At 45.2% G+C, this 24,408-nt stretch overlaps 1 protein-coding gene across 1 annotated transcript in view; it reads right to left on the bottom strand.

Annotated features, from left to right (window-relative positions):
- The window catches only part of LOC114649218 (low-density lipoprotein receptor-related protein 1-like), a 141,430-nt gene that overhangs the window by 67,605 nt on the left and 49,417 nt on the right, over positions 1 to 24,408 (bottom strand). The window contains exons 23-25 of the mRNA XM_028798706.2: positions 8,798 to 9,043; positions 8,508 to 8,705; positions 8,214 to 8,421 (exon numbers count right to left, since the gene is read on the bottom strand). Coding sequence (XP_028654539.2) covers positions 8,214 to 8,421; positions 8,508 to 8,705; positions 8,798 to 9,043 — 652 coding nt within the window. The remainder of the gene's footprint in view (positions 1 to 8,213; positions 8,422 to 8,507; positions 8,706 to 8,797; positions 9,044 to 24,408) is intronic.

The raw sequence follows: 24,408 nt of genomic DNA, 5'->3' as shown, positions 1-24,408 counted from the left end.
GACTTCTTCGGCCCTTTGACTTTGGGCTCCATTCACACTTGAGCAATGAAAACTTGCAGCACTTGTTTAGTTTTTTTTGGGGGGTGCTCTTCAAGTACTCTTTAGGTGTTTTATTTTCAAAGAAGGGGAAAAATATGACTGATGTCACATCCAAGATGGTGGTGTGAGGGGACTGCTGTCCGGTAATACCAGAACTGAACAACAGGTGCCGTCCGTGTCGCAAAGGGGACTCAAGAGGACAATTTTTTTTTTTTTTTTTTTTTTTTTTTTTTAACTCTTTATGAACTCTGGCAGCACCCTGAAAAATTCCAGGATGACACACAGATGAGCGCATAAGCAGTGAAATGTGAGGAAAAATGAAATCATTGTGTTTTATCACGGCAAAAAAGTTTTAAAAGCGTATACTGCCGTCGGTGCAACGGAACACAAGCGCGTGACTCGGTTGGGCAGTAACAGCTGCTGAGGAAGGGGCCATCATGCGCACAGTGGTAATCAACCCCAAAAGAGCTGAACGTACGTCGTATCTAGCAGTATTCGTATCTGCTAAAGAGCTGCATTTTTGTAAGTTCTTTGCTAAATACGTTTATAATGGCAAGTGTGATCTGGTGGTGGTCTTCACTGGGGGGGCTCAGACTGGGGATGGGTGTTCTTTACTCCTTTCCTTAATTAAGAAGTATTGCCGACACATTTCCAGTATTCACACTCACTAATGCCGATCGATCCAGAAATGCACAGCCGGAGAAAACAAGCAAACCTCACATAGTTGGCACTGTGAGCCAGGAACGCCAGCTCTGTGCTACCACTCTACACTAAGCTTTAACCGCTGAAGGTGCCACGTCATCTGGACAGATGTGACACCTGCAGTATATGCCAGGATGCTCTTCATTGGTTCGCTGAGGAGCTACACCACCTCACCACTGGACCTTGGACTTCCTGACAGAGACAGACCACCCCCCCCCAGACAGTCTGCGTCACAAATGTCATCACCAACGTCGTCCCGCCGAGCACTCGGCTGACTCACAACTGTACGGCCGGGCACAGCTCTGACACCATCAGGACGTCAGCGGACGGCGGTGGGCCTCATCAGCAATGGGGAGACGAGGGGGACGTTTCAAACGTTTTTTTCTTGTGCAATTTAATGACGTCGCAGAGTTTTAACAAAGGATAGCGCTGTTAGTGAAACTTTTAAAACTTAACCAGGCGTCTCACCGTAACCGTGTTATGTGTGTGCACGTACACGCACCCAGTGAGCTGGCAGTGGCACCAACTGCATGAACTCTGACACCGCAATTCAATTTGAACAGGTTGGGCTTGTTTTTTATAACTCTTTCAAAAATGTAACCTATATACACTGTGTATGACGTCTGTCCGCTTTTCACGAGAGAACTACTTAACAGATTTACATCGGTTTTTTCTCTAGAATTTTCTGGAACATTCCGGTTGATTCTGCAACTTCTCTCATCGTGCCAAGAGTCAGAGTTCGCTTGCGGCACCGATTTATTTGTGAGACACCCAGTGGGCTGAGGTGAGGTGGGAGGGGCCCCCTTTACTCATGTACCAGCCTCGGGGCGTATCTCACCTCCGCTTAGCTAGCAAACGAGAGAACTAAACAGATTTAGATCGGGTTTTTTTCTAGAATTTGCTGGAACATTCCGGTTGATTTTGCAACTTCTCTCATCGCGTTAAGTATCAGAGTTTGCTTGCAGGAGCGATATATCCACACTAATCTGAGATGAGGGGGGAAGCATGACACCAGGAGTGGGGAGCCAGGTGGGACCCTCCTCGCTGTCCTGTTTCACTATTAAATGGGCGGAGCCACAGGGGGACGGTTAGTCTTATATAAAACAATGTGCTTCCATCTGGTGGCCAGGAGATCTCATGGTCTCCCTTATCTTTTCAAACATATCTGAGCATTACTCCGGCTCCTGCATTGGTGCCCCCTTGTCTACCGTTGTCCTTAGGGCACCACACGCCACGAGTGTATGGACCCTAGCCTGCCCAAACTTCACCCTCACATTGAGGCCAAATGCAAACTAAGCGCCACAAACTTCACCAACCGCTCCTCTTGGACTCTAAAGTGCTCTGAAGTGACAGTCACCAGTAATGGCAGCAGACAAATCTGACCACTGGTGGCATGCATGGCACAGAGCCAGTCAGCCAGACCCTCAGCTCTCCGATTACATAATAAACTTGAAAGTGCTTTAGAGAGGGGCGCTATATTAATAAATGACTGAAGACAAGTCAGACAGCGGACAGCAGCAGCTCTCTTATCATCCAAGCCAGATGTTCTTATGTGTGTTTGGCGGATTGTTGTTTGCTATAAAATTTTTATTTTGCTTGAGCTTCTGTAACGTTTTAATTTCCACTTGGGGACAATCAATGTGTAATCTATCTATCTATCTATCTTATATAGTGCCTTTCACATCTAATTATTATATTGCGCCTTTTCTATCTATCTATATTTATATCTATAAAAGCCAAATCCCACTGATTCACTCATCACGAAATCTCCCAAACCATGAGGACTTGACATTTGGAATAGAGGTTACCCTTGGCCCATAGATGCTCACTAAGAAACAGTTTTAAAAATTTTGTGGTCCAAGCGCGTTCTGTCTGTTGGTCTGTCCGCTTTTCATGAGAGAATTACTTAACAGATTTCAATTGGGTTGTTTTCTGTAATTTGCTTGAACTTTCTGTTTGATTTTGCAACTTCTGTCATCACACTAAGTACCAGAGTTCGCTTGCGGTACCGATGTGTTTATGCAAATCCAAGAGAGTGGCTGTGGGCCGAGAGTAGGGAGGCGGGGCCTTTCTCATTCACTCGCCAGCCTCCATTCGAGTAGCTCTACCTCGTGCCATCTGTTGGAGCGCACCTTGCCGCCGCTTAGCTAGCGATACCTGTTTGTTCAGCAGACATTGTCATCTACAGATTGTTAAGGAGTAACGTTTGACGTTTTTGAGAGAGAGAGAGAAAGAGAGAGACCAGAGCTCCTTGTGTTTTAGAGGGCAGCTGCTGACTGGCAGAGATATCATGGCCATGTGCTTTTCTCCCCACGCTGAGAACAATCTCCCATCAGAGCTGAACACGATCAGATACAGTGCCAACGTCTATTGATTTTTAAAGTTTGTCCTGTTTGATTACTATGTGGGCGCAGCTACAGGGTACAGCTATTACATAGTGCCTTTCACATCTATCTATCTATCTATTATATAGTGCCTTTCACGTCTATCTATTATATAGTGCCTTTCACGTCTATCTATCTATTATATAGTGCCTTTCATATCTATTATATAGTGCCTTTCACGTCTATCTATTATATAGTGCCTTTCACGTCTATCTATCTATTATATAGTGCCTTTCATATCTATTATATAGTGCCTTTCACGTCTATCTATCATATAGTGCCTTTCACATCTATCTATCTATTATATAGTGCCTTTCATATCTATCATATAGTGCTTTTCACATCTATCTATCATATAGTGCCTTTCACATCTATCTATCATATAGTGCCTTTCATATCTATTATATAGTGCCTTTCACATCTATCTATCTATTATATAGTGCCTTTCACATCTATCATATAGTGCCTTTCATATTTATTATATAGTGCCTTTCACATCTATCTATCTATCATACAGTGCCTTTCATATCTATTATATAGTGCCTTTCACATCTATCATATATTGCCTTTCATATGTATTATATAGTGCCTTTCACATCTATCTATTATATAGTGCCTTTCATATCTATCTGTCTATCGACATCAGACTTGGTGTCTTTCACCTGCCATCACCTGATGCCTCTCAGACCAACCTTCTGGCGCGTCTGCTGCACTGCCAAGCTACTACCCCTGCCCACTGGAGGAGACACCAGAGATGTTGGTAGCCTTGGTGTTCTCTCTACATGTCAGCCTGCCCAGCGTGTGCTTACATACAGGGTGGCGCAAGGAAATGGGAAATTTTGGAGGTAAGTGTTGGCGACCATGGGGCGTCTGGGACCAATACGACCTCGTTTAGGACCCCTTTGCCATTAGTTATATGTAATGGAGTGGTGAGCACCAAGTTTTGACTGTGAATGCCTTTGATATGAATGGTGACAGTGTGACTGTGGCACAAAGGGAATTTCGTCATCATCACCAGTTAGGACCCGTTCTGCTGATGTGATTACAACACGGCTGCCTAATTTCGAAGACACGGGTTTAGCCTTAAAAATAGAAGTCCCCAGGTTGGAGCCACTTCTCATACTGCCTGCTCGACAGTCGATGGCAGCTGTTGGACGATCATTTCACACAACGGTGACATTCCATGGCCTCCGAGACCCCCAGATCTCACGGTTCCCGATTTTTTTTTTTTTTTTACTGTGCCAAGCGTACCGCCACATGTCCTGCAGCCATCACTCAACTAAAAAGGAGGCATGAAGAGGAAATCACTTGGCTGGCGTTCCCCTTGACGTGTGACGTCGAGCAATGCAGAATTTCCACAACAGGTTCTCAGAACGACGGACAACACCTTCATAAAACAATAAACATAAAATGAATATTGATTACCACCATTAATTGCGTATCCTGCACAATACACTTCATCTTTAAATGTATCTTGCGATGTCTTTATTCGTGCACTGAACATCAATTGACAATTTCCCGTTTCCCTGCGCCACCCTGTAGAATGCCCAGGACGAACAGGGAGGGTCCCCCACCTGGCTGAGGTTGTCACACCTGATACTTTGGACTGGTATAACCAGCTGTGGGCCCCCCAGATGTTGACTTCCATTCCTCCGACCTCATTCATTTCCAGTGTTTTCCCCTTCCAGAATTCCTTGTCAGAGCGAATGGCTGCAGATCTTTTAACAAAATGTAACCTTAGATCAAAGGAGCAGAGGAAACAGAAGACCACCCGTCTAAATTGCTACTTTGTGTACTTAAGTCATAAAGTTATTAACACCTGCATGGCCCCCCTAAGTTACTCCCTCCTCGCACAACAGACCAAAGTTCATTAGTCACATGACTACACCTCCCCATATGTTATCCTTTGACTGAAGTTTCTAGAAGCACACCAGGCCTCAAGCCAAAAAAAAAAAAAAAATGTTTAAACTTCCCAACCAGCAGAAAGTGACAAAGCCAACTGAAAGGCCCCTGCGTGTAAGCCATCATCTCAAAAGGGGGACATCAGGAACAGAGGGGAACCTGCCCAGAAAAGGCCGGCCTGCCAAAAATGAGCTCAGAGACGAGCCACTCGTGGGGTCACAGAGGGTCCCACAAGAACACCCGAAGGACCGCAGGCCTTTCCAGCCTCAGCTCAGCTCGGCGTTCAGGACGCCCCAATGTGGTGAGACGTCAATCGAGCAAAATGACCCCTTTGATTGGCTGACTAAAAAGATTACAATACGCAAGCCCCTTGTTCAGGCTACACGTATTTCATTAAGATGATTACATCCTGGGGCCTGAAGTAGGGGCCTGAGTCGCCTCGAACGCCTGCGGATTGTCATCTCAGTGCAGTTAGCCCAGCGGTTCTCAAGTTGGGGTCCGTGGTCCCCTAGCAGTTTTGGTGGGGCCGTGAGAAATGATTGCATATTTATACTATTTATATTTTTATAATTACTAGTCAACCCGTGGCGTAGCATACGCCGCATAATCACGCCGCTCTTTTAATGAGTTTTAAGCACAGGGAAAAAAAATGAACATTTGAAAAATCCGTAATTTAATAAACCACCAAGAAAAGTAACATTGTAACAATGCACGCTACGAACTGACATACAATTGTCCGTGACTGAAAACTGGAGGACCGCCGTCCCGCCTCCACCTCCCAGAGCGAGGGACGGGGCTGGAGGGCGGAACGGGGGGAGAGGGGAAGGATGTCCATTCCGCCCAGGCCCCCCCACCATTCATTGTTCTTGCCGGTTCGGGCTGCTTTTCTATATATAATCCACCAAGTCACCCGACCATGGTAGTAGCGGGGGGTGTGGGGGGGTGTGTACAAAGGGCAGGGACGTAAACAGTTCGACCTGTGTCCCCCAAATGATTCGTGGTATCAACACCGGCCGCTGCGTCACACCGTGTCAGTGTGGACTAAAATGAAACCAACACTTTACTTATAGGTGTCTGTACTCTCTTTTCTCCTCCAATGTGGGACTGCGCCCTGCAAAGGAACGGCATAGCGATACACACACTTCCTGCTTCACGCCCAGTACTGCTGGGATAACAACAACAATGCAATATTACTACCTCAATAAAAGAAGTATTTCATTAACTTACTCGTAACTTTCAAAAAGTAATCGGACTACAGAACACACGCTGCTTTTAATGCGTTGTGCCCCCAACATTGAGGTTGTGCTGCTGAGCTTAGCACTGAACATTGAGCTCATCGACATCAGGTCAGCGGTTTCTGAAATACGGAGACAGATTAATTCAACCAGGAGAAAGAACGATGTGACTGCCTGAGCATTTCCCTCCAGAAGTTTATCATGTGGACAATTACACGCCTGGACAAACTGGTGAGGAAAGCAGGCTCTATTGTAGGCACGGAGCTGGACAGTTTAACATCTGTGGCAGAGCGACGGGCGCTGAGCAGACTCCTATCAATCATGGAGAATCCACTGCATCCACTAAACAGGATCATCTCCAGACAGAGGAGCAGCTTCAGAGACAGACTGCTGTCACCGTCCTGCTCCACTGACAGACTGAGGAGATCGTTCCTCCAACCAAACTATGTGACTCTTCAGTTCCACTCGGGGGGTAAACGTTAACATTATACAAAGTTATTGTCTGTCTGTATACCTGCATTGTTATCTCTCTTTAATTTAATATTGTTATTATCAGTATGCTGCTGCTGGAGTATGTGAATTTAATAAAGTATCTATCTATTATATAGCGCCTTTCACATCTATCAATTATATAGTATCTATCTATTATATAGCACCTTTCACATCTATCTATCTATCTATTATATAGCACCTTTCACATCTATCTATCTATTATATGGTATCTATCTATTATATAGCACCTTTCACATCTATTATATAGTATCTATCTATTATATAGCGCCTTTCACATCTATCTATCTATCTATTATATAGCACCTTTCACATCTATCTATCTATTATATAGTATCTATCTATCTATTATATAGCGCCTTTCACATCTATCTATCTATCTATCTATTATATAGCACCTTTCACATCTATCTATTATATAGTATCTATCTATCTATTATATAGCACCTTTCACATCTATCCATCTATCCATCTATTATATAGCACCTTTCACATCTATTATATAGTATCTATTATATAGCGCCTTTCACATCTATCTAATTTTACACGTCTGCTTGAAAGTGTGTGCGACACTAACCAAGGGCAACAGACAGGCAGTGACTACAGAATCCTAAACTGTACCCTGGCTAAGGGTTATTACTGTATGAGGAAGTCAGGAGTGGCAGAGAAGTACGTAAGAGTTGTACAGGATATGTACGAGGGAAGTGTGACTGTGGTGAGGTCTGTGGTAGGAGTGACGGAGGTGGGATTACATCAGGGACTTTTTTCACATTGTCATTATGGGGTGTTGTGTGTAGAATTCTGAGGAAAAAAATGAATTTAATCCATTTTGGAATAAGGCTGTAACATAACAAAATGTGGAAAAAGTGACACGCTGTGAATACTTTCCGGATGCATTGTAGTTGACGCTGGCAGACTTACCAGAGTATCTCAAGTAAAGAAGTGTGAAAAGACCGAGATCAAATAATGAGAAGTGCTCAGTTGTGATTACTGCCACTTAGGGGCCCGTATTGGAAGTATGGGGGCAGTTACTTTTTCACAGGGGGTGTTGCAAAACTTTGTTCCTTTGAATAAATAAAGTCGTGATTTATACCACGTGTTCCCTCAGGTGCCATTTTTCTAATGCTGCACTTAGTGGATGGACTGTGACCTTTAGACAGAGTAAAACATACAAAAGGAGAGGACAGTAGGAAGGGGGCAAAGACTTTTTCACCACACTGTGCAACTTTCTGGTTCGTTCATATTAATGTCCCAAAATACTTTCCTTTTCCCGTGTGTGCAAGATCATTGCCGTGTTGCTGTGTATAGCGCCTCTCACCAAGTACATGCTGGTGCCACAGCCTCTGCTATCTCACTTCACATGGCAGACATTCAGATGGCATCTGTTTTCCCAAACTCCGTTCTCTACAGACTTGGGATGGAAGACCGAGCGGCTACTCACCCGTAGCGAGGATCAAGAGCGATGGCACGCGGGTGTTCGATGTCTCCGGCCAGTAGTGTATTCCTCATGGTGCCATCCAGCTTGGCCACTTCAATCTGATCCAAATTGCTCTCCACCCAATAAATGTTTCCAGCAATCCAGTCAACTGCGAGACCCTCTGGCGTTGCCAGGCCGTATTGGATGACCACCTCAAAACTCGTAAGGGCCGCTGTTAAACAAACAGAATGCCTCATCAGGATGCCGAATCTCCTCGGGCTGTAACAAAGGCTCAGGTCTTCCCCCTTGGGGTCTTACCGCCATTGTCTGAGAGCTTGCCACGGTAGATCTTGTCCTCCACCACATCAGTCCAGTACAGAGAGCTCTGGTTGAGGTGGAAGTCCAGAGCGATGGTGTTACGCAGTCCTGGCACGAGGACACTGAAGTCCCCCTTGTAGAGGTCAATGCGCCGGATCTCATGGCGATTAGAGAAGATAATGAAGGGCTTGAAAGGATCTAAGAAGACAAAGAGATGACACTCAACACCCACACACACAGCTGAATTATAACACACTGCCCTGCCAAACCCCTCGGCATTTGCCACCTACCCGTACTCTTGCAGCTTTCCTGGTCTGCCTCCAGAACCCAGCCTTCATAGCAGGAGCACTTCACCGTGTTCTTGTCCTGCTCGCAGCGCTGACTGCACTTGAGGTGTTTGGCGCAGAAGCTCTGGATCTGGCACGTCTTGTTGTTCGGACCCAACTCCATACCCAGGGGGCAAGAGCAAGCGATGCCTTCTCCGGGTGCCACAGTGCAGTTGTGACTGCAGCCGCCATTGCCCAGTGCACAAAGGTCTGTGGAGAAGAGCGAAATCATAACAGGTAAGCGGCTGCCAGGCAGGCGGACGAGAGCGGAGAGTGAAGGGTGCCACCGCTTACCACGAGGGCTGGATGATGTTTTCCGATTATTTTGAATTAATGTTCATTCTTATAAGTGTAACCCCCTTGCACGGCCTTTCCTTCATAAGCAGTGTGTGCAAGGCGGCGAGTTCTTTAGTTTGGCGTCGCCACCCAATTGTTAAATTTACTTTCAACCATTTAGCTCATTTGGCTCGTAACAAATCAGACCTTTACCTCAGTTTAAAGAACAGACAACTTTCTCTTTACTTGAAACCAAGAAACAGACAACCAAACATTTGCATATTAGAACTATGTGCAGCATGAAATAAAATACAAAAACGATAAGCTATTTACAAATCCATACGCCGTCCTTTCAACACTACTGGTGAGCTCACCGTTACTATCTATACCCTTTTAGAGCAATTAAGTCACTCTGTTGGGGGTCCTAAACGTAGCTCGGGTGCATCGTGGTCAACAAACAAAAAACAGCACCGACCCCCTTCACTTGCGCTTTACGTCAAGCCACTGTAGCGGGGCCACATAAGTGCTGCTGTTTAGTGTGTTTGCGCCCGGCCGCGTCTCGTCACATCACCCTGCTGAAGGCCTGTGCGCTGGAGCTGGGGGGCCCTCTACAGCGCATCTTCAACCTGAGCCTGGAACAGGGGAGAGTCCCCAGGCTTTGGAAAACATCTTGTATCACCCCAGCCCCAAAGGTATCACGTCCCGGTGAGCTGAATGATTTCCGGCCTGTCACCCTGTCGTCACATGTGATGAAGACCATGGAGCGGCTGCTGCTTCACCACCTGAGGCCACAGGTTCGCCACGCCCTCGACCCTCTGCAGTTCGCATACCAGGAGAAGGTGGGAGCGGAGGATGCCATCATCTACATGCTACACCGATCCCTCTCCCACTTGGACAGTGGCAGTGGTGCTCTAAGAATTATGTTTCTGGACTTCTCTAGCGCCTTCAGCACCATCCAACCTCTGCTCCTTAGGGACAAGCTAACAGAGATGGGAGTAGATTTATACCTGGTGGCATGGATCGTGGACTATCTTAAAGACAGACCTCAGTATGTGCATCTTGGGAACTGCAGGTCTGACATTGTGATCAGCAACACAGGAGCGCCACAAGGGACTGGACTTTCTCCGGTCCTGTTCAGCCATCATACATCAGACTTCCAATACAACTCGGAGTCCTGCCACGTGCAAAAGTTCGCTGACGACACTGCTATGGTGGGCTGCATCAGGAGTGGGCAGGAGGAGGAGTATAGGAACCCAATCAAGGACTTTGTTAAATGGTGCGACTCAAACCACCTACACCTCAACACACCAGCAAAACCAAGGAGCTGGTGGTGGATTTTAGGAGGCCTAGACCCCTCATGGACCCCGTGATCATCAAAGGTGACTGTGTGCAGAGGGTGAAGACCTATAAATACCTGGGAGTGCAGCTGGATGATAAACTGGACTGGACTGCCAAAACTGATGATCTGTGCAAGAAAGGACAGAGCCGACTATACTTCACTAGAAGGCTGGCGTCCTTCAACATCTGCAATAAGATGCTGCAGATGTTCTATCAGACGGCTGTGGCGAGCGCCCTCTTCTACACAGTGGTGTGCTGGGGAGGCAGCATAAAGAAGAAGGACGTCTCACACCTGGATAAACTGGTGAGGAAGGCAGGCTCTATTGTAGGCATGGAGCTGGACAGTTTGACATCTGTGGCAGAGAGACGGGCGCTGAGCAGACTCCTGTCAATCATGGAGAATCCACTGCATCCACTGAACAGGATCATCTCCAGACAGAGGAGCAGCTTCAGCGACAGACTGCTGTCACCGTCCTGCTCACTGACAGACTGAGGAGATCGTTCCTCCACCACATTATGTGACTCTTCACTTCCACCCGGGGGGGGTAAACGTTAACATTACACAAAGTTATTGTCTGTTATACCTGCATTGTTATCACTCTTTAATATTGTTATTACCAGTATGCTGCTGCTGGAGTATGGGAATTTAATAAAGTATCTATCTATCATATAGTGCCTTTCACATATCTATCTATCTATCACCCCATTTAAACTAGTATGTGTTTGTTTAAATGTCATCCCTGTAAGAAGAAACTGGGAAGGCTGTTGCAGGGAGGCAGCGACCCCCTGGAAACGTCACAACCGGAGGTTTTTCCATTTACATCCGGCTCATTATTATTTAAATGGAAAGGAGGGAAAGAAGAGGTAGGGAGAGGAGAGAGAAGGGGATTCACCTAACCGCAACTGATCACCAATTACTGCCTTCATTCACATTGCGACATTTTTCCAGTTTGCTTCTCACTCGGCCGGATTACTGCAACCGCGGTGTTGGACATTATTTTCCACCATCGCCGAGGAATCACGGTGAGATTGTTCCAGTATTTCATGCGGGAGAATCAAACACAAACATTTAGGGACAGCTATCAGTAATTTGGACAGTTATTTACCCGGACTTATTTTCACGTTCATTATCATTTCAGTATTCATTTGTTGTCATTATTTGTATTGTGTGTCTGTTATTCGTGTGCAGGGACAAGGGAGGATTTGTTATTGTGTACAGTCATATGAAAAAGTTTGGGACCCCCTCTCAGCCTGCATAATAATTGACTCTCCTTTCAACAACAAAGATAACAGTGGTCTGTCTTTCATTTCCTAGGAACATCTGAGTACTGCGGTATTTTCCAAACAAAGATTTTTAGTGACGCAGTATTTAGTTGTATGAAATTAAAATCAAATGTGAAAAACTGGCTGTGCACAAATCTGGGTCCCCTTGTCATTGTGCTGATTTGAACGCCTGTCACTGCTCAATGCTGATTACTTGGTGTGATGAGCTTGTTAAGCCTTCATAGACAGGAGTGTCCCATCATGAGATATAAAGATATTTAAGGTTGTCAATTACAAGTTGTGCTTCCTTCCCTTTGACTCTCCTCTGAAGAGTGACAGCATGGGATCCTCAAAGCAACTCTCCAAAGATCTGAAAACAAAGATTGTTGAGTCTCCTGGTTTAGGGGAAGGCTACAAAAAGCCATCTCAGAGGGTTAAAGTGTTAACTGTAAGGAATGCAATCAGGAAATGGAAGGCCACAGGCACAGTTACTGTTAAACCCAGCAGGTCTGGCAGGCCAAGAAAAATACAGGAGCGGCATATGAGCAGGATTGTGAGAATGGTGACAGACAACCCACAGATCACCTCCTAAGACCTGCAAGAACATCTGGCTGCAGATGGTGTATCTGTACATCATTCTACAATTCAAACATCTGTATGGCAGGGTGATGAGAAAGAAGCCCTTTCTGCACTCACGCCACAGAGTCGCTTGTTGTATGCCAATGCTCATTTAGACAAACCACATTCATTTTGGGAACAAAGTGCTTTGGACTGATGAGACACAAATGGAGTTATTTGGTCAAAATATAAAGTGCTTTGCATGGCGAAAGAAGAACACCGCATTCCAAGAAAAACACCTGCTACCTACTGTCACATTTGGTGGAGGTTCCATCATGCTGTGGGGCTGTGTGGCCAGTTCAGGGACTGGGGCCCTTGTTAAAGTCGAGGGTCAGATGAATTCAACCCAATATCAACAAATTCTTCAGGATAATGTTCAAGCATCAGTCACAAAGTTGAAGTTACGCAGGGGTTGGATATTCCAACAAGACAATGAGCCAAAACACAGTTGGAAATCTACAAAGGCATTCATGCAGAGGGAGAAGTACAATGTTCTGGAATGGCCATCACAGTCCTCTGACTTGAATATCATCAAAAATCTATGGGATGATCTGAAGTAGGCCGTCCATCACATTGAACTGAAGTGGAGAGATTTTGTATGAAGAATGGTGAACAAGACCTCCATCCAGAATCAGACACTCATCAAAGGCTATAGGAGGACAGCGTCTAGAGGCTCAACTAAGTATTGATGTCATATCTCTGTTGTGGTGCCCACATTTCTGCACCTGTCTAATTTTGTTATGATGCATGTTGCATATTTTCTGTTAATCCAATAAACTTCATGTCACTGCTGAAATCCTACTGTGTCCATAAGGCATGTCGTATATTAAAAGGAAGTTCAGCAAACGAGAAACAAAAATCCAAAGAATTAAGAGGGGGTCCCAAACTGTTTCATATGACTGTATATATTGCCTTTCACATTGGTGGTCTGGTGGAGGGATATATATATGTACTGTATTACGCTGGGGTTTTGTATTATTGCATTCTTCATAGAGAGAGAGAGAGAGAGAGAGAGAGAGAGAGAGAGAGAGAGAGAGAGAGAGAGAGAGAGAGAGAGAGAGAGAGATAGATAGAGAGAGAGAGAGAGATAGATAGATAGATAGATAGATAGATAAACTTTATTAATCCCAAGGGGAAATTCACAATCTAATATATTAGTGCACTTGATTTACATTTGGATATTGTCTGCTTGTGTTCATCCATCGATTGGGGTAAAATATTATTTGTCAGAGGTACGGCCTGGTAGATTTAGGTTTACCTCAGTAATTTACCCAGGCCACAGGACCTGGTAGTGTGGCTGGGGTTGGCCATTACATCACATTAATCAAACAAACAAGTCACAACCACACTTATTTTAAGTTTGACATTAACTTTATTAACATTCTGCAAAATCTTCCCTGGTTACATAAGTACCGCTTGGTGGAGTCACACAGTCCAGTAAAACAATGAAAATGTTTGATCAGCTGGTCAGGTGTGTCCACTCAAAACCTATTAAAGGATTCATTTGGTATCTTCAAGTCAGAGTTACTTCTTCACAAACATGCTATAAGGGCACTTGACACTCGAAATTCTACCATTTGCCATAAATTTTAAAAAATCTCACCAGCACGGTAGACGATGAATCGTATCCCTAATAGCACTGGAGCTCTGTACTCCTGAACGAGCCCAACAGTATGGCACTCCTGCTTTTCCTACTGACTGACTTGTTGTGTTTCTTGATGGCCTTTGGAAAACACAATTTTATGGGAAACTGTACTGTTCTGAGTTCAAGCAGGCCATTAGTAGGAATCATTGGAATTTGAGGTATACGCGTAATTTCACCTGATAAAAACGGTCGCTTCACACACTGTGATCCGTAATCTCGTACTGTCACAAAGCTTTGGAGGGTCTAGACTAACTACAATACACAGTGAATCGCGCTTTACTTCAACGTAATGTTTAAGGGGGGCACATGCATGAGGCCCATGGAATGACCTGAATGTCTCAAGCCCTGCACACGGAACGACAGCTGAAAAGAAACAATATGGTGAACTTCTATAGTATGTGCAACGAACACCTCTGTCCATGGCGGACCTCAATAGTGAGCTGTGCAAGCCTTTAAACCAGGGGTTGTAGCCAAAGGTTTGAAGTGTGTCACTGTGATGTGTGAGGATTGTTTCATAAATGTTATTTTATTTAAAAATCGGGAGTGGTCTCCCCTCAACTTTCTCATATACTCAGATATGGGGATGGATATTTGAGGAGTAAACCACAAGACAAGGATTATATTTTTATATTATGGACATTAAAGAACCATCAACACCAAATCAAATCAAATGAATAATACATTGAACAATTATTAGAAAAGTCAAGTTGAATAAATGGAACTCTGTAGTGGCACGAATAAAAGGTAAAGGCCCACTTCTGGTTAACGGAAACAGCCCAACAGTTGATGGAAATCTACGTTTTGTACCGAATACTTGTATGAAAAATTTGGTTGATTGAAGTGAAGGTGAACTCAAGTTATCATGTTTACACACACAGAATTCCAAAAATGGTATTTTTGGACTCAGGGTATTCTAAAATGTTGAGATTCATCAAAATCTCGAAGTCGACTTTTTGGACGATTACAATGCATTCCGTATACGAGAAAGTAAAAATGGGTAACTGAGGCCACCAATAAACAAAGGGATAGGGAGATGGGAAGACGACTCTGGCAGGCTATTTAAGAAACGCTGCAGTCTCTAATAAACGTATACCCAGGCGGCGTGCAACCCCCTGCTGGTTAGAGGGGTAAATTTTCCAAAAAAAAAAATAGTTGAAGATCTCGATGAGTTCCCAAAGACGATGCAAGTCTTTCACCAACTGTGCCAAGAATATCCAAAATCGAAGGTGAAAAGTAAGAACGAGCAACTCGTCGACTGATGGGCTCTCGTCGACTTCGTGTGTTTTGTTGTGGCACACCAGGGTCTGCTTGCCATTATAATTTTGAAATAAGTACTGAAATAGCATTATTACATGCTGCTGTTATTGTTATTTACACTTCAAATGTAGAATTTATTTTAATATTTATACTTTTATACTAATATCATATTATATATATATATATATATATATATATATATATATATATAGGGCGGCACGGTGGCGCAGTGGTAGCGCTGCTGCCTCGCAGTTAGGAGACCCGGGTTCGCTTCCCGGGTCCACCCTGCGTGGAGTTTGCATGTTCTCCCCGTGTCTGCGTGGGTTTCCTCCGGGCGCTCCGGTTTCCTCCCACAGTCCAAAGACATGCAGGTTAGGTGGATTGGTGATTCTAAATTGGCCCTGGTGTGTGCTTGGTGTGTGGGTGTGTTTGTGTGTGTCCTGCAGTGGGTTGACACCCTGCCCAGGATTGGTTCCCTGCCTTGTGCCCTGTGTTGGCTGGGATTGGCTCCAGCAGATCCCCGTGACCCTGTGTTCGGATTCAGCGGGTTGGAAAATGGATGGATGGATATATATATATATATATATATATATATATATAAATATAAATATATAGGGCGGCACGGTGGCGCAGTGGGTAGTACTGCTGCCTCGCAGTTGGGAGACCTGGGGACCTAGGTTCGCTTCCCGGGTCCTCCCTGCGTGGAGTTTGCATGTTCTCCCCTTGTCTGCGTGGGTTTCCTCCCACAGTCCAAAGACATGCAGGTTAGGTGGATTGGCGATTCTAAATTGTCCCTAGTGTGTGCTTGGTGTGTGGGTGTGTTTGTGTGTGTCCTGCAGTGGGTTGACACCCTGCCCAGGATTGGTTCCCTGCCTTGTGCCCTGTGTTGGCTGGGATTGGCTCCAGCAGACCCCCGTGACCCTGTGTTCGGATTCAGCGGGTTGGAAAATGGATGGATAGATATATATATAGATATATATATATATATATATATATATATAATGTAAAAATTCTTTTCGCGTTTGAAACGGAAATTACGCATGACCACGCGATACAGAAATTACGTATGACCACAGAACATATTATAATACAGGAACTAATCACTTCGTTTGTGGAGGCCATCGTCTTTACGAATTATTATTATTTGTGTGAGAGTTACTTAACTGATATTGAAAAGAATTAACCACAAACACGCCGATCTATCTCATAGAAGTGCGCCCCGCGTCACCCGCTCCCAGCCCTTCTGTCTGGATTACAGCGCTGAGCCGTCCACCGCGTGGCGTGTTCTGACAGAGAAGTTTTATTTATTCGTCCACGTGACTGTCACGGAAACTGCCACATTGTAACTTATTTTTAGTTGGCAGTACTTGATAGTTGAAGAGATGAGGAAAACAGCTTTGCATGTCTCTACTTTTTAACTGCGCCGAGCTGTAAACAATGTGAAGACAAGACCGCCTTCACCGGCAAGGGGTTGTGAAAATAAATTGGACTCTGGGAGGCACGAAATGTCGGGCTGCTCCGCCGGGTCAAGAGCTTCGCAGTTTCGGGCGGCGTCCTCTCTTCTCGCACTGTTTGGGACACTTCAAGTGCCCTGTCGGCTCCTGGGAGAGTGGAAATCTTTGCGAATGAGCGTAATCTGTGCCATCGAAGCAGGACTCTGTTTGTAAATTACCCTGCACGACTACTTACTGTCCCTTAAGGCGAGTTCGGGTCACTAAAACCCCACAACATTCAAGATTGCTTTTGTGATGAATTATTTTAACAAGTAAATCACAGGCACGTAGTGCAAGATTGTCAGGCAGAAATTTGGACGATCACATAGAAAATGTCATTTCTATACCACAGCGGCCGTGTAGCGCCTTTCACAAGGGATCTACTACCAACAGATGATCCAAATACATTTTAGCTGCTGTTAGTACTAGTTAACCTGTTGTGTTATAGCGCCTTTAAAATGTAGTTTACCCGAAACCACTCCAGTAGTGCTAAATGTATCTTTACTTCTTAAATGTTAATGTTTTACTGTTTAATAACTTACTAGCAGAAGTACCTGGCGTTGCCCGGGAATCTATAACTGGTGAATTTCCCAAATGAAAGAAACAGAACATAGAAATAGAACAAACAGTTTTCTGATTCACATTTTATTGCAGGTTCGTCCAATTTGGATTGTGTCTGCTGTGGCATTTGTGACGCCCTTGAAATAGACTTTTCTCTGGCATCTGAAGTGGACCGTGGAGTTGTACATCTTTTTTTCGGTGGCATGGGTATATTCGCGTAAAGCAGAAGAATTATAATGTGTTACATGGTATTACGTATGGAATACGTCCACAGTGAGATGAATTTACTTTATTTACACTACGTTGGAAAGCGAACAAATCATAGACATATATAGATAGACGCCACATTCACTGTGTTGCCCAGTCGACATGATATGTCGGCGCGTCCACCCTATTGCGAGTGGTAAAAGTGCCATTTAAACTAATACACATAGACGTGGAAACTGGGTTTTCTGATGAAAAAACAATAACGTTTAAAACAGTATTGTTTACATACAACAGATTTTGGCAAATCGTTTAAATGTAATTATTTATATCCATTTATACAATAATAAAGGCAATTTTAAATAATACTATAAGTAACATTTCCCGGACTGCCTTCTTCCATCTCCGAAACATTTCTAGACTTCTTACGCAACACAGTACTGAAGTATTGATTAATGCCTGAGTCACCTCACATATAGATTACTGTAATGCTATTCTGTCTGGCATCCCACAAAAACGTATCCATCGCTTACAACTTCTTCAAAATTTTGCCGCCAGGATAATAACCTGCTGTTCTAAATCCACTGAACATATCACACCGATTCTCTCTCAGCTTCACTGGCTCCCTGTTTACTACCGATTACAATACTAAATACCGCTCTTAACATTTAAAGCTCTCCACAACCTCCCTGATCTCCTACAGACTTACACTCCTCTCGCTCACTCAGATCCTCATCTGCAGCTCAACTTTCTGTACCACAACCAACCAAACTTACTGTTATCTGCTCAAACCAACGCCTTTGGGCCTCTTTTCGATGCGCTGCCCTTTCTTCTTCGCTTAGTCGTTGACGTTTCATCTAGAACGTCTAACATTACTGTCCAAAAAAGGACATCGAAGGAAACAAATAAATTGTATGTCTTGTATTAAATTGAGGAAAATGTAAAAATGTATACAAGCTGAGAGAGCAGGAACTGCGTCTGACAAAAGCATTGACACCAATGAGAGGTGAGAGAACCGCAGGTGTGGGCCGTGAACCGGAAATGGTGGAGAGGAGGGCGGGGCTTGAAATTATCTGTCTGTAAAAGTCACACCTCAGGATATTTTTATATAATAGATATCATATAGGGGTGGCACGGTGGCGCAGTGGGTAGCGCTGCTGCCTCGCAGTTGGGAGATCTGGGGACCTGGGTTCGCTTCCCGGGTCCGCCCTGCGTGGAGTTTGCATGTTCTCCCCGTGTCTGCGTGGGTTTCCTCCGGGCGCTCCGGTTTCCTCCCACAGTCCAAAGACATGCAGGTTAGGTGGATTGGCGATTCTAAATTGGCCCTAGTGTGTGCTTGGTGTGTGGGTGTGTTTGTGTGTGTCCTGCGGTGGGTTGGCACCCTGCCCAGGATTGGTTCCCTGCCTTGTGCCCTGTGTTGGCTGGGATTGGCTCCAGCAGACCCCCGTGACCCTGTGTTCGGATTCAGCGGGTTGGAAATTGGATGGATGGATGGATAGATATCATATATATATTTATATTTATATTTACACACATACATATACTGCATATATTTTATTTTTATTATATTAAAATTTAGAATTGACTTTAAAATCCTGCTGATGGTTTACAAAGCCTTCAATAATCTGCTCCATCCTATATTTCAGAATGTCTCCCACCTTTGTGATGGACGGCCGGCAGCTTATCCCAGCCAACACATCCAGGCCGCTAGATGGAGTCCTCCCTGCAGCATAGAGGTGCCCCGGACTCCCGCAGGGCATCATGGAAGATGGAGTTTGCATTCACAACCCTGCTGAGGACCGTGGGTGCCACCGTGTGACGCTGCAGGGATTTTTATTTTCCTTATAGCCCGGAAGTACTCCCAAGTCATGGGGACGGAAGAACAGAAGTACTTCCGGGCTGAAGAAACATATAAAGGCTTCATCTGACCCGGAAATGCTATTGAATCACATGGACTGAAGGACAGGAGCACTTCCGGGTCAAGGACTATATAAAGGACTATGAGAGACCCAGCAAGCTGTGCCGGAGTTGGGAGGGACAGTGACGGAGCTGCTGGGAGAGGAGGATTGATTATTGTATTATTATTAACTAGCCAATGCCCGCCATAGCATACGGTGGTGTAAGAATAGGAACGGAAAACGGTGAGAAAGGAATTCAGAAATCAAGAAGAAATAAATACTTCTTGAAAGACGTGGTTTCCGGCCAAACAGGATTACATGTGAAAGTGATAAATAAATCAGGCTTTCTGAATTTACGTACTATGGCCATGGCATCCTGATAGTTTTGCTCCATGTATCTTGGACTTTCTGGAAATGTGGACGGTAATCTGATCATTTTGCCTACACGTACGTTATTTTCAGCGTTTGCTTGCAGTGCGTCCGATAGTTCGACGTGCAGATCTTGTTGATGTAATCTGAGATAGTTGAGACGCGCGCCCTCTGTTTTAACATACGCATCCACAATGTACTGTTGGAATAGTTTGCTGCTGGAGTGCAAAATCCTAAATGTATTCCTCATTGCTAATCTGTACACGTAAAATTGGCATTGAGTAAGCCTTATTCGCTTGGCGGTTCTTTTATCGGGAACATGTTGTAAATCTTTGTCCCAGCCAATATCTCCGTAAGGGAATAAAAGTGGGAAAACCACAGGATCGCAATTCATATTGAGCGTGGAAATCTGTTTACAGGAGTTACGTATGGGATAGATACAAATGTCCCTTTCGGCAGGCAGTTCGCCATCTTCTCTGACGAAAATCGCTGCAACATCAGTGTGACACGTCAGGGCATTGTATCGTCGTAAATCCTGCCTAGGGTTTTCCTTGAAAACCATTCGCACAGATGCTGTTAGACTGGACTGAGCGATTTCATGCATGTGTTTGTATGATTTAGCAAAGGGGTTGATGGTTCTGACCATGGAATCTAGCTGGAAAAGTACATTTTCGCTAAACATGCAGAGTTTGCTTTATTTTGTAAGCGTACTTCAGTAGCGTGCGCTGTGTCACAAACATACAACTGTCCATATCCTGGAGAGGTAGAAGTGTTAGCGTATAGTGGAGAGATTTGGTGATCAATTTGCCCGTGTATTTTAAAACAGTATGGTCCGTGGCCAGGAGGTTGAGTTATCTGTGCACCCATGGAAGTGAACGCTAGAGAACAGTTGTATTCTTGAATGTGTTCACGATCATTTTTACCTTCTGATGTTTGCTGTGTAAGAAGCTGTGGTAAAGACACAGGTGGCTCCCGCTAAGGTGGTAAAGCTACTTTACCGTTGTGGCAGCACCTCGAGTACTTGTTGGATGGATTACGCTCAGCAGGCCAGTAAAGTGCATGACATGGAAGAGGACGAATAGGAATCAAGAAATGCCGTGTCGGCTGTGTGTGGGCGGGACCGGTTTTGCAGTGGAACCAGGACGAACCAGAAGAGAAATATATAGAAGAGATTACTGTTATTGGTGGATTGTGGCATGTGTGGTGCTTTTGTGCACTTTAGTTAAAAAAATTAAAATTCTTCTTAGTGCTTTTCCAAGTGTGTCCTGAATGTCTGTCTGTTGGGTTTCATGGGGCAACAGCGACCCCTAGCGTCCACTCATTGACACCTTACACTTCAAATCGTAACCTCAGATCTTCAAATGAGGGCCTGCTTAGAATTCCAAGAGCGGAACTTAAATGAAGTGGTGAGGCGGGCAGGCAGCCTTCTGCTGTTATGCACCTCAAATCTGGAATAGCTGACCAATAGAAATTCGCCAGGCTGACACGGTGGAGCACTTTAAAAACTCATTATTGTAACGTGGCTTTCTCACAGCTTCATTTTAGTGTCACTCTGATATTCTGTATGTGCATTGATTTATCGTTTTTATCACATCTCCACACTCCATACTAACCCTTACTTTCTCTGCTGTTCTTTTTCCAGTTTTCTGTGGTGCCAATCTGCGCCCCCACCACCTGATCAGGGCACCGTGCAGTCCCTACATTGATGGGTGTGAAGGCCAGAGGTCCACATGACCATCATCATCATCATCATCTAAGCCTTAAAACCCTGAGGACTGATTGAGATCATTGATGTTAGGGGGGTAGGGTGGTCTCGTGGCCTCGAAGCCCCTGAAGATTTTTTTCTTGTTTCTTTTCTGACCCCCTGGCCATCAGACCTTATTTTATTCTTTATTATTTAGTATTGCCTAATCTTATTTTTATATTTTTTATAAACTTTTCTTTCTTCACCCTGTAAAGCTCTTTGAGCTCATCATTTGTATGAAAATGTGCTCTAGAAATAAATGATGTTGTTGTTGCTGTTAAAACAAGAAAGTTAAAAACAGTGAATTACAATCCCCCTTTGTTGATTGCTTCATTAAGTATAAAGTTAAACTACTGAACAAAACAGGGTGGTGGGGGGGGGGCATTTAGTTTTAAAAGCAGAACCCCTGGTTTAAAACTGGCATCACGAGGGGTTTGTGTTTTGTGCACCGGAGCACAGCGGCACATTGTGATCTGACTTGCAAGGGGGGGGGGGGTGGCTCACTGCAGTCCCCTGCAATACTCCATGTATTTCACCACCAACTTCTGTCCTCCCCCCCCCCCTCCCCAATGTCACTCATCCCAATCTTCAAAGTTTATGTTGATAAGCCCACTTGGCAATCCAAGTGGGACGCCGTCGCCTCACCCCGTCAGACTGGTGTGCGTGTGTGTGTGTGTGTGTGTGTGTGTTTAATTGCGCACTGTGAGGAGTACGACGAAGACGACTAAAGAGGGGGGTACAGCGGACCTAACGTGCTACCTGCGTCTTCGAGTTTCACCAAACGTCTGTCCTTCTATTTTGGTTGCAGCCTTGATTTGTACAAAGCGGTGGTCCCATTTTTCGGTGCTGATAACAAAGGATGTACTGCCTAAGAGCAGCCAACTCTCTACAGCGGCCTTCTTACTCCTAAAACGTCACCAAATTTCAACCAAATCAGTTAAAACGTTTGAGATTTGGGAGGAATTTAGTTTTTATATTTGAAAGGCAGGTTACCCCTAGATACTGATCTATCAAAACGTCCCCTCTTAGCGGACACCTACTCGCCTGCCCACCTGCTACCTATCTCCTATGTGCCAGCCTGCCAATTTTCAGCTTTTCAGCTAAATTGGAAAAAATGTTTGCGTTGATGAGTGAGTGAGTCAGTGAGTGAGTGAGTCAACTTCACATACACATACAGTATATGCATAGTTAAGTACAGGAGTGGGTGGGCTGCCCTTCCAAGTGGGTTCGAGGATAAGACTCTACCCGGTAATGGAACAAGTGCAAGAATGGAGGCACAACTCGGCTGGAAAGATCTGACATTTCTATCCCACTCAGGTCAGGTCAGGTCAGGGAGCAGGCACTGGTATAGAGTTGTCGCACCCACCACACGATGAAACACATCGGGATCCCAGTTGGTAACCCCCTCCCCAGGTAGACACGCAGTCCAGTCCTATCTGGCTGCTATGTAGGCGTCCCCCTAGGCCTGGTCCAGCCACTCGGGTCCTCAACAATGAGGGTCCTGTGAGTCAGATCACCCTCGGGTAATCGCGCCACGTGGTCGTAAAGGCATAACTGACGCTCCGCTCCCTCACCATGCAGGTCGTATGTCTCATTCGGGACTCAAAAATAAAGTCAGGCCAGTCGTACCCGAGGATTCTCTGAAGAGACAGTACCGCTCAGAAGGGACAATTATTAGTAAATATGCAATTCATCCCCCAGAACAAAAGGTGGCAGTGCTCCTCCGACCGGCTTCCCAGTTCAGACACCCACTGGGTTGCTTTGGATTTGCAGTACGGAAAAGCAACCCTGTCAGGATCCCTGGGTTCCACCAGGGGGCGCTGTCGGGAGAGGACATCCCTGTTATGAGCAAATATTCCTGTGACCTGGAAGTGTGCCCGTCACATGATGCATGTGGCACTGGAAGTGCACCCGGGTCCAAGATAGAGGGAGGTCTCAAACCTCACTCGGGGAGTCGGAGTCGGGAGGCAGAGGAGGAAAACACAATATGGGGTGGTGCTTGTAATTCGGTCTGGAAGGTCAGCCATTTTCTAACTCCCTCATTCCTGAACAGGGGTCGCCTTGGGGGCAGGGGGGTCTGCTGGAGTCTATCCCAGCTAGCAAAGGGATAAGTCCTAAAATAAAATACACTGCCTTTGTACCCTCGACTGGGTTTGTGCACTTGTGTCAGGAGTTGGGGGTCTGGGGCACCCCCTTTTGATCACAATATATAATGCATATATTGTATTACAGTGGAATCTCGGATCAAGAACGTCTCAGACCATGTACAAAATCGGGTTATGACCAAAAAGTTCGCCAAACTTTTGCATCTGTTCACGCATTTGGGTGACGAACAAGCCAGTTTCCCTTCCGGTTCGTACGCGCCGATGATTTCCACATGTGTTCTGTCTCTCCCTGTGCAGCGAGCGAGCGAGTGAAAGAGAGAGAGCGCGAACATGAGCAAAAGAGAGAGAGCGCGCGCATGCGAGCAAAAGAGAGAGAGAGCGTGCGCACGAGCAAAAGAGAGAGAGAGCACGTGCGCGAGCAAAATAGAGAGAGAGAGAGAGCGTGCGCGAGCAAAAAAGAGAGAAAGAGAGTGCACAAAAGAGAGCGCACCCAAGCAAAAGAGAGCCCACGTGAGCAAAAGAGAGAGCGCACGCGAGCAAGAGCGCACAAAAGCGACAGAGTGAGAGCGAGAGCAAAAGAGAGAGAGAGAGAGAGAGAGAGAGCGGGAGCGAGCGAGCGAGTGTATATATATTTACATACAGCTTGTACGGTCTGGAACGGATTCATCGTATTTACATACAATCCTATGGGGGAAATTACTTTGGGTCACGACCAGAGTTTTGGAACAAATTATGGTCGTGACCCGAGGTTCCACTGTATATACAGTATTATATCACACACACACACACACACATTATATATAT

The sequence above is a fragment of the Erpetoichthys calabaricus genome, chromosome 3 (assembly GCF_900747795.2).
Source record: "Erpetoichthys calabaricus chromosome 3, fErpCal1.3, whole genome shotgun sequence".
NCBI classification, from domain to species: Eukaryota; Metazoa; Chordata; class Cladistia; order Polypteriformes; family Polypteridae; genus Erpetoichthys; species Erpetoichthys calabaricus.
This window is presented reverse-complemented; position numbering and strand designations above follow the sequence as displayed.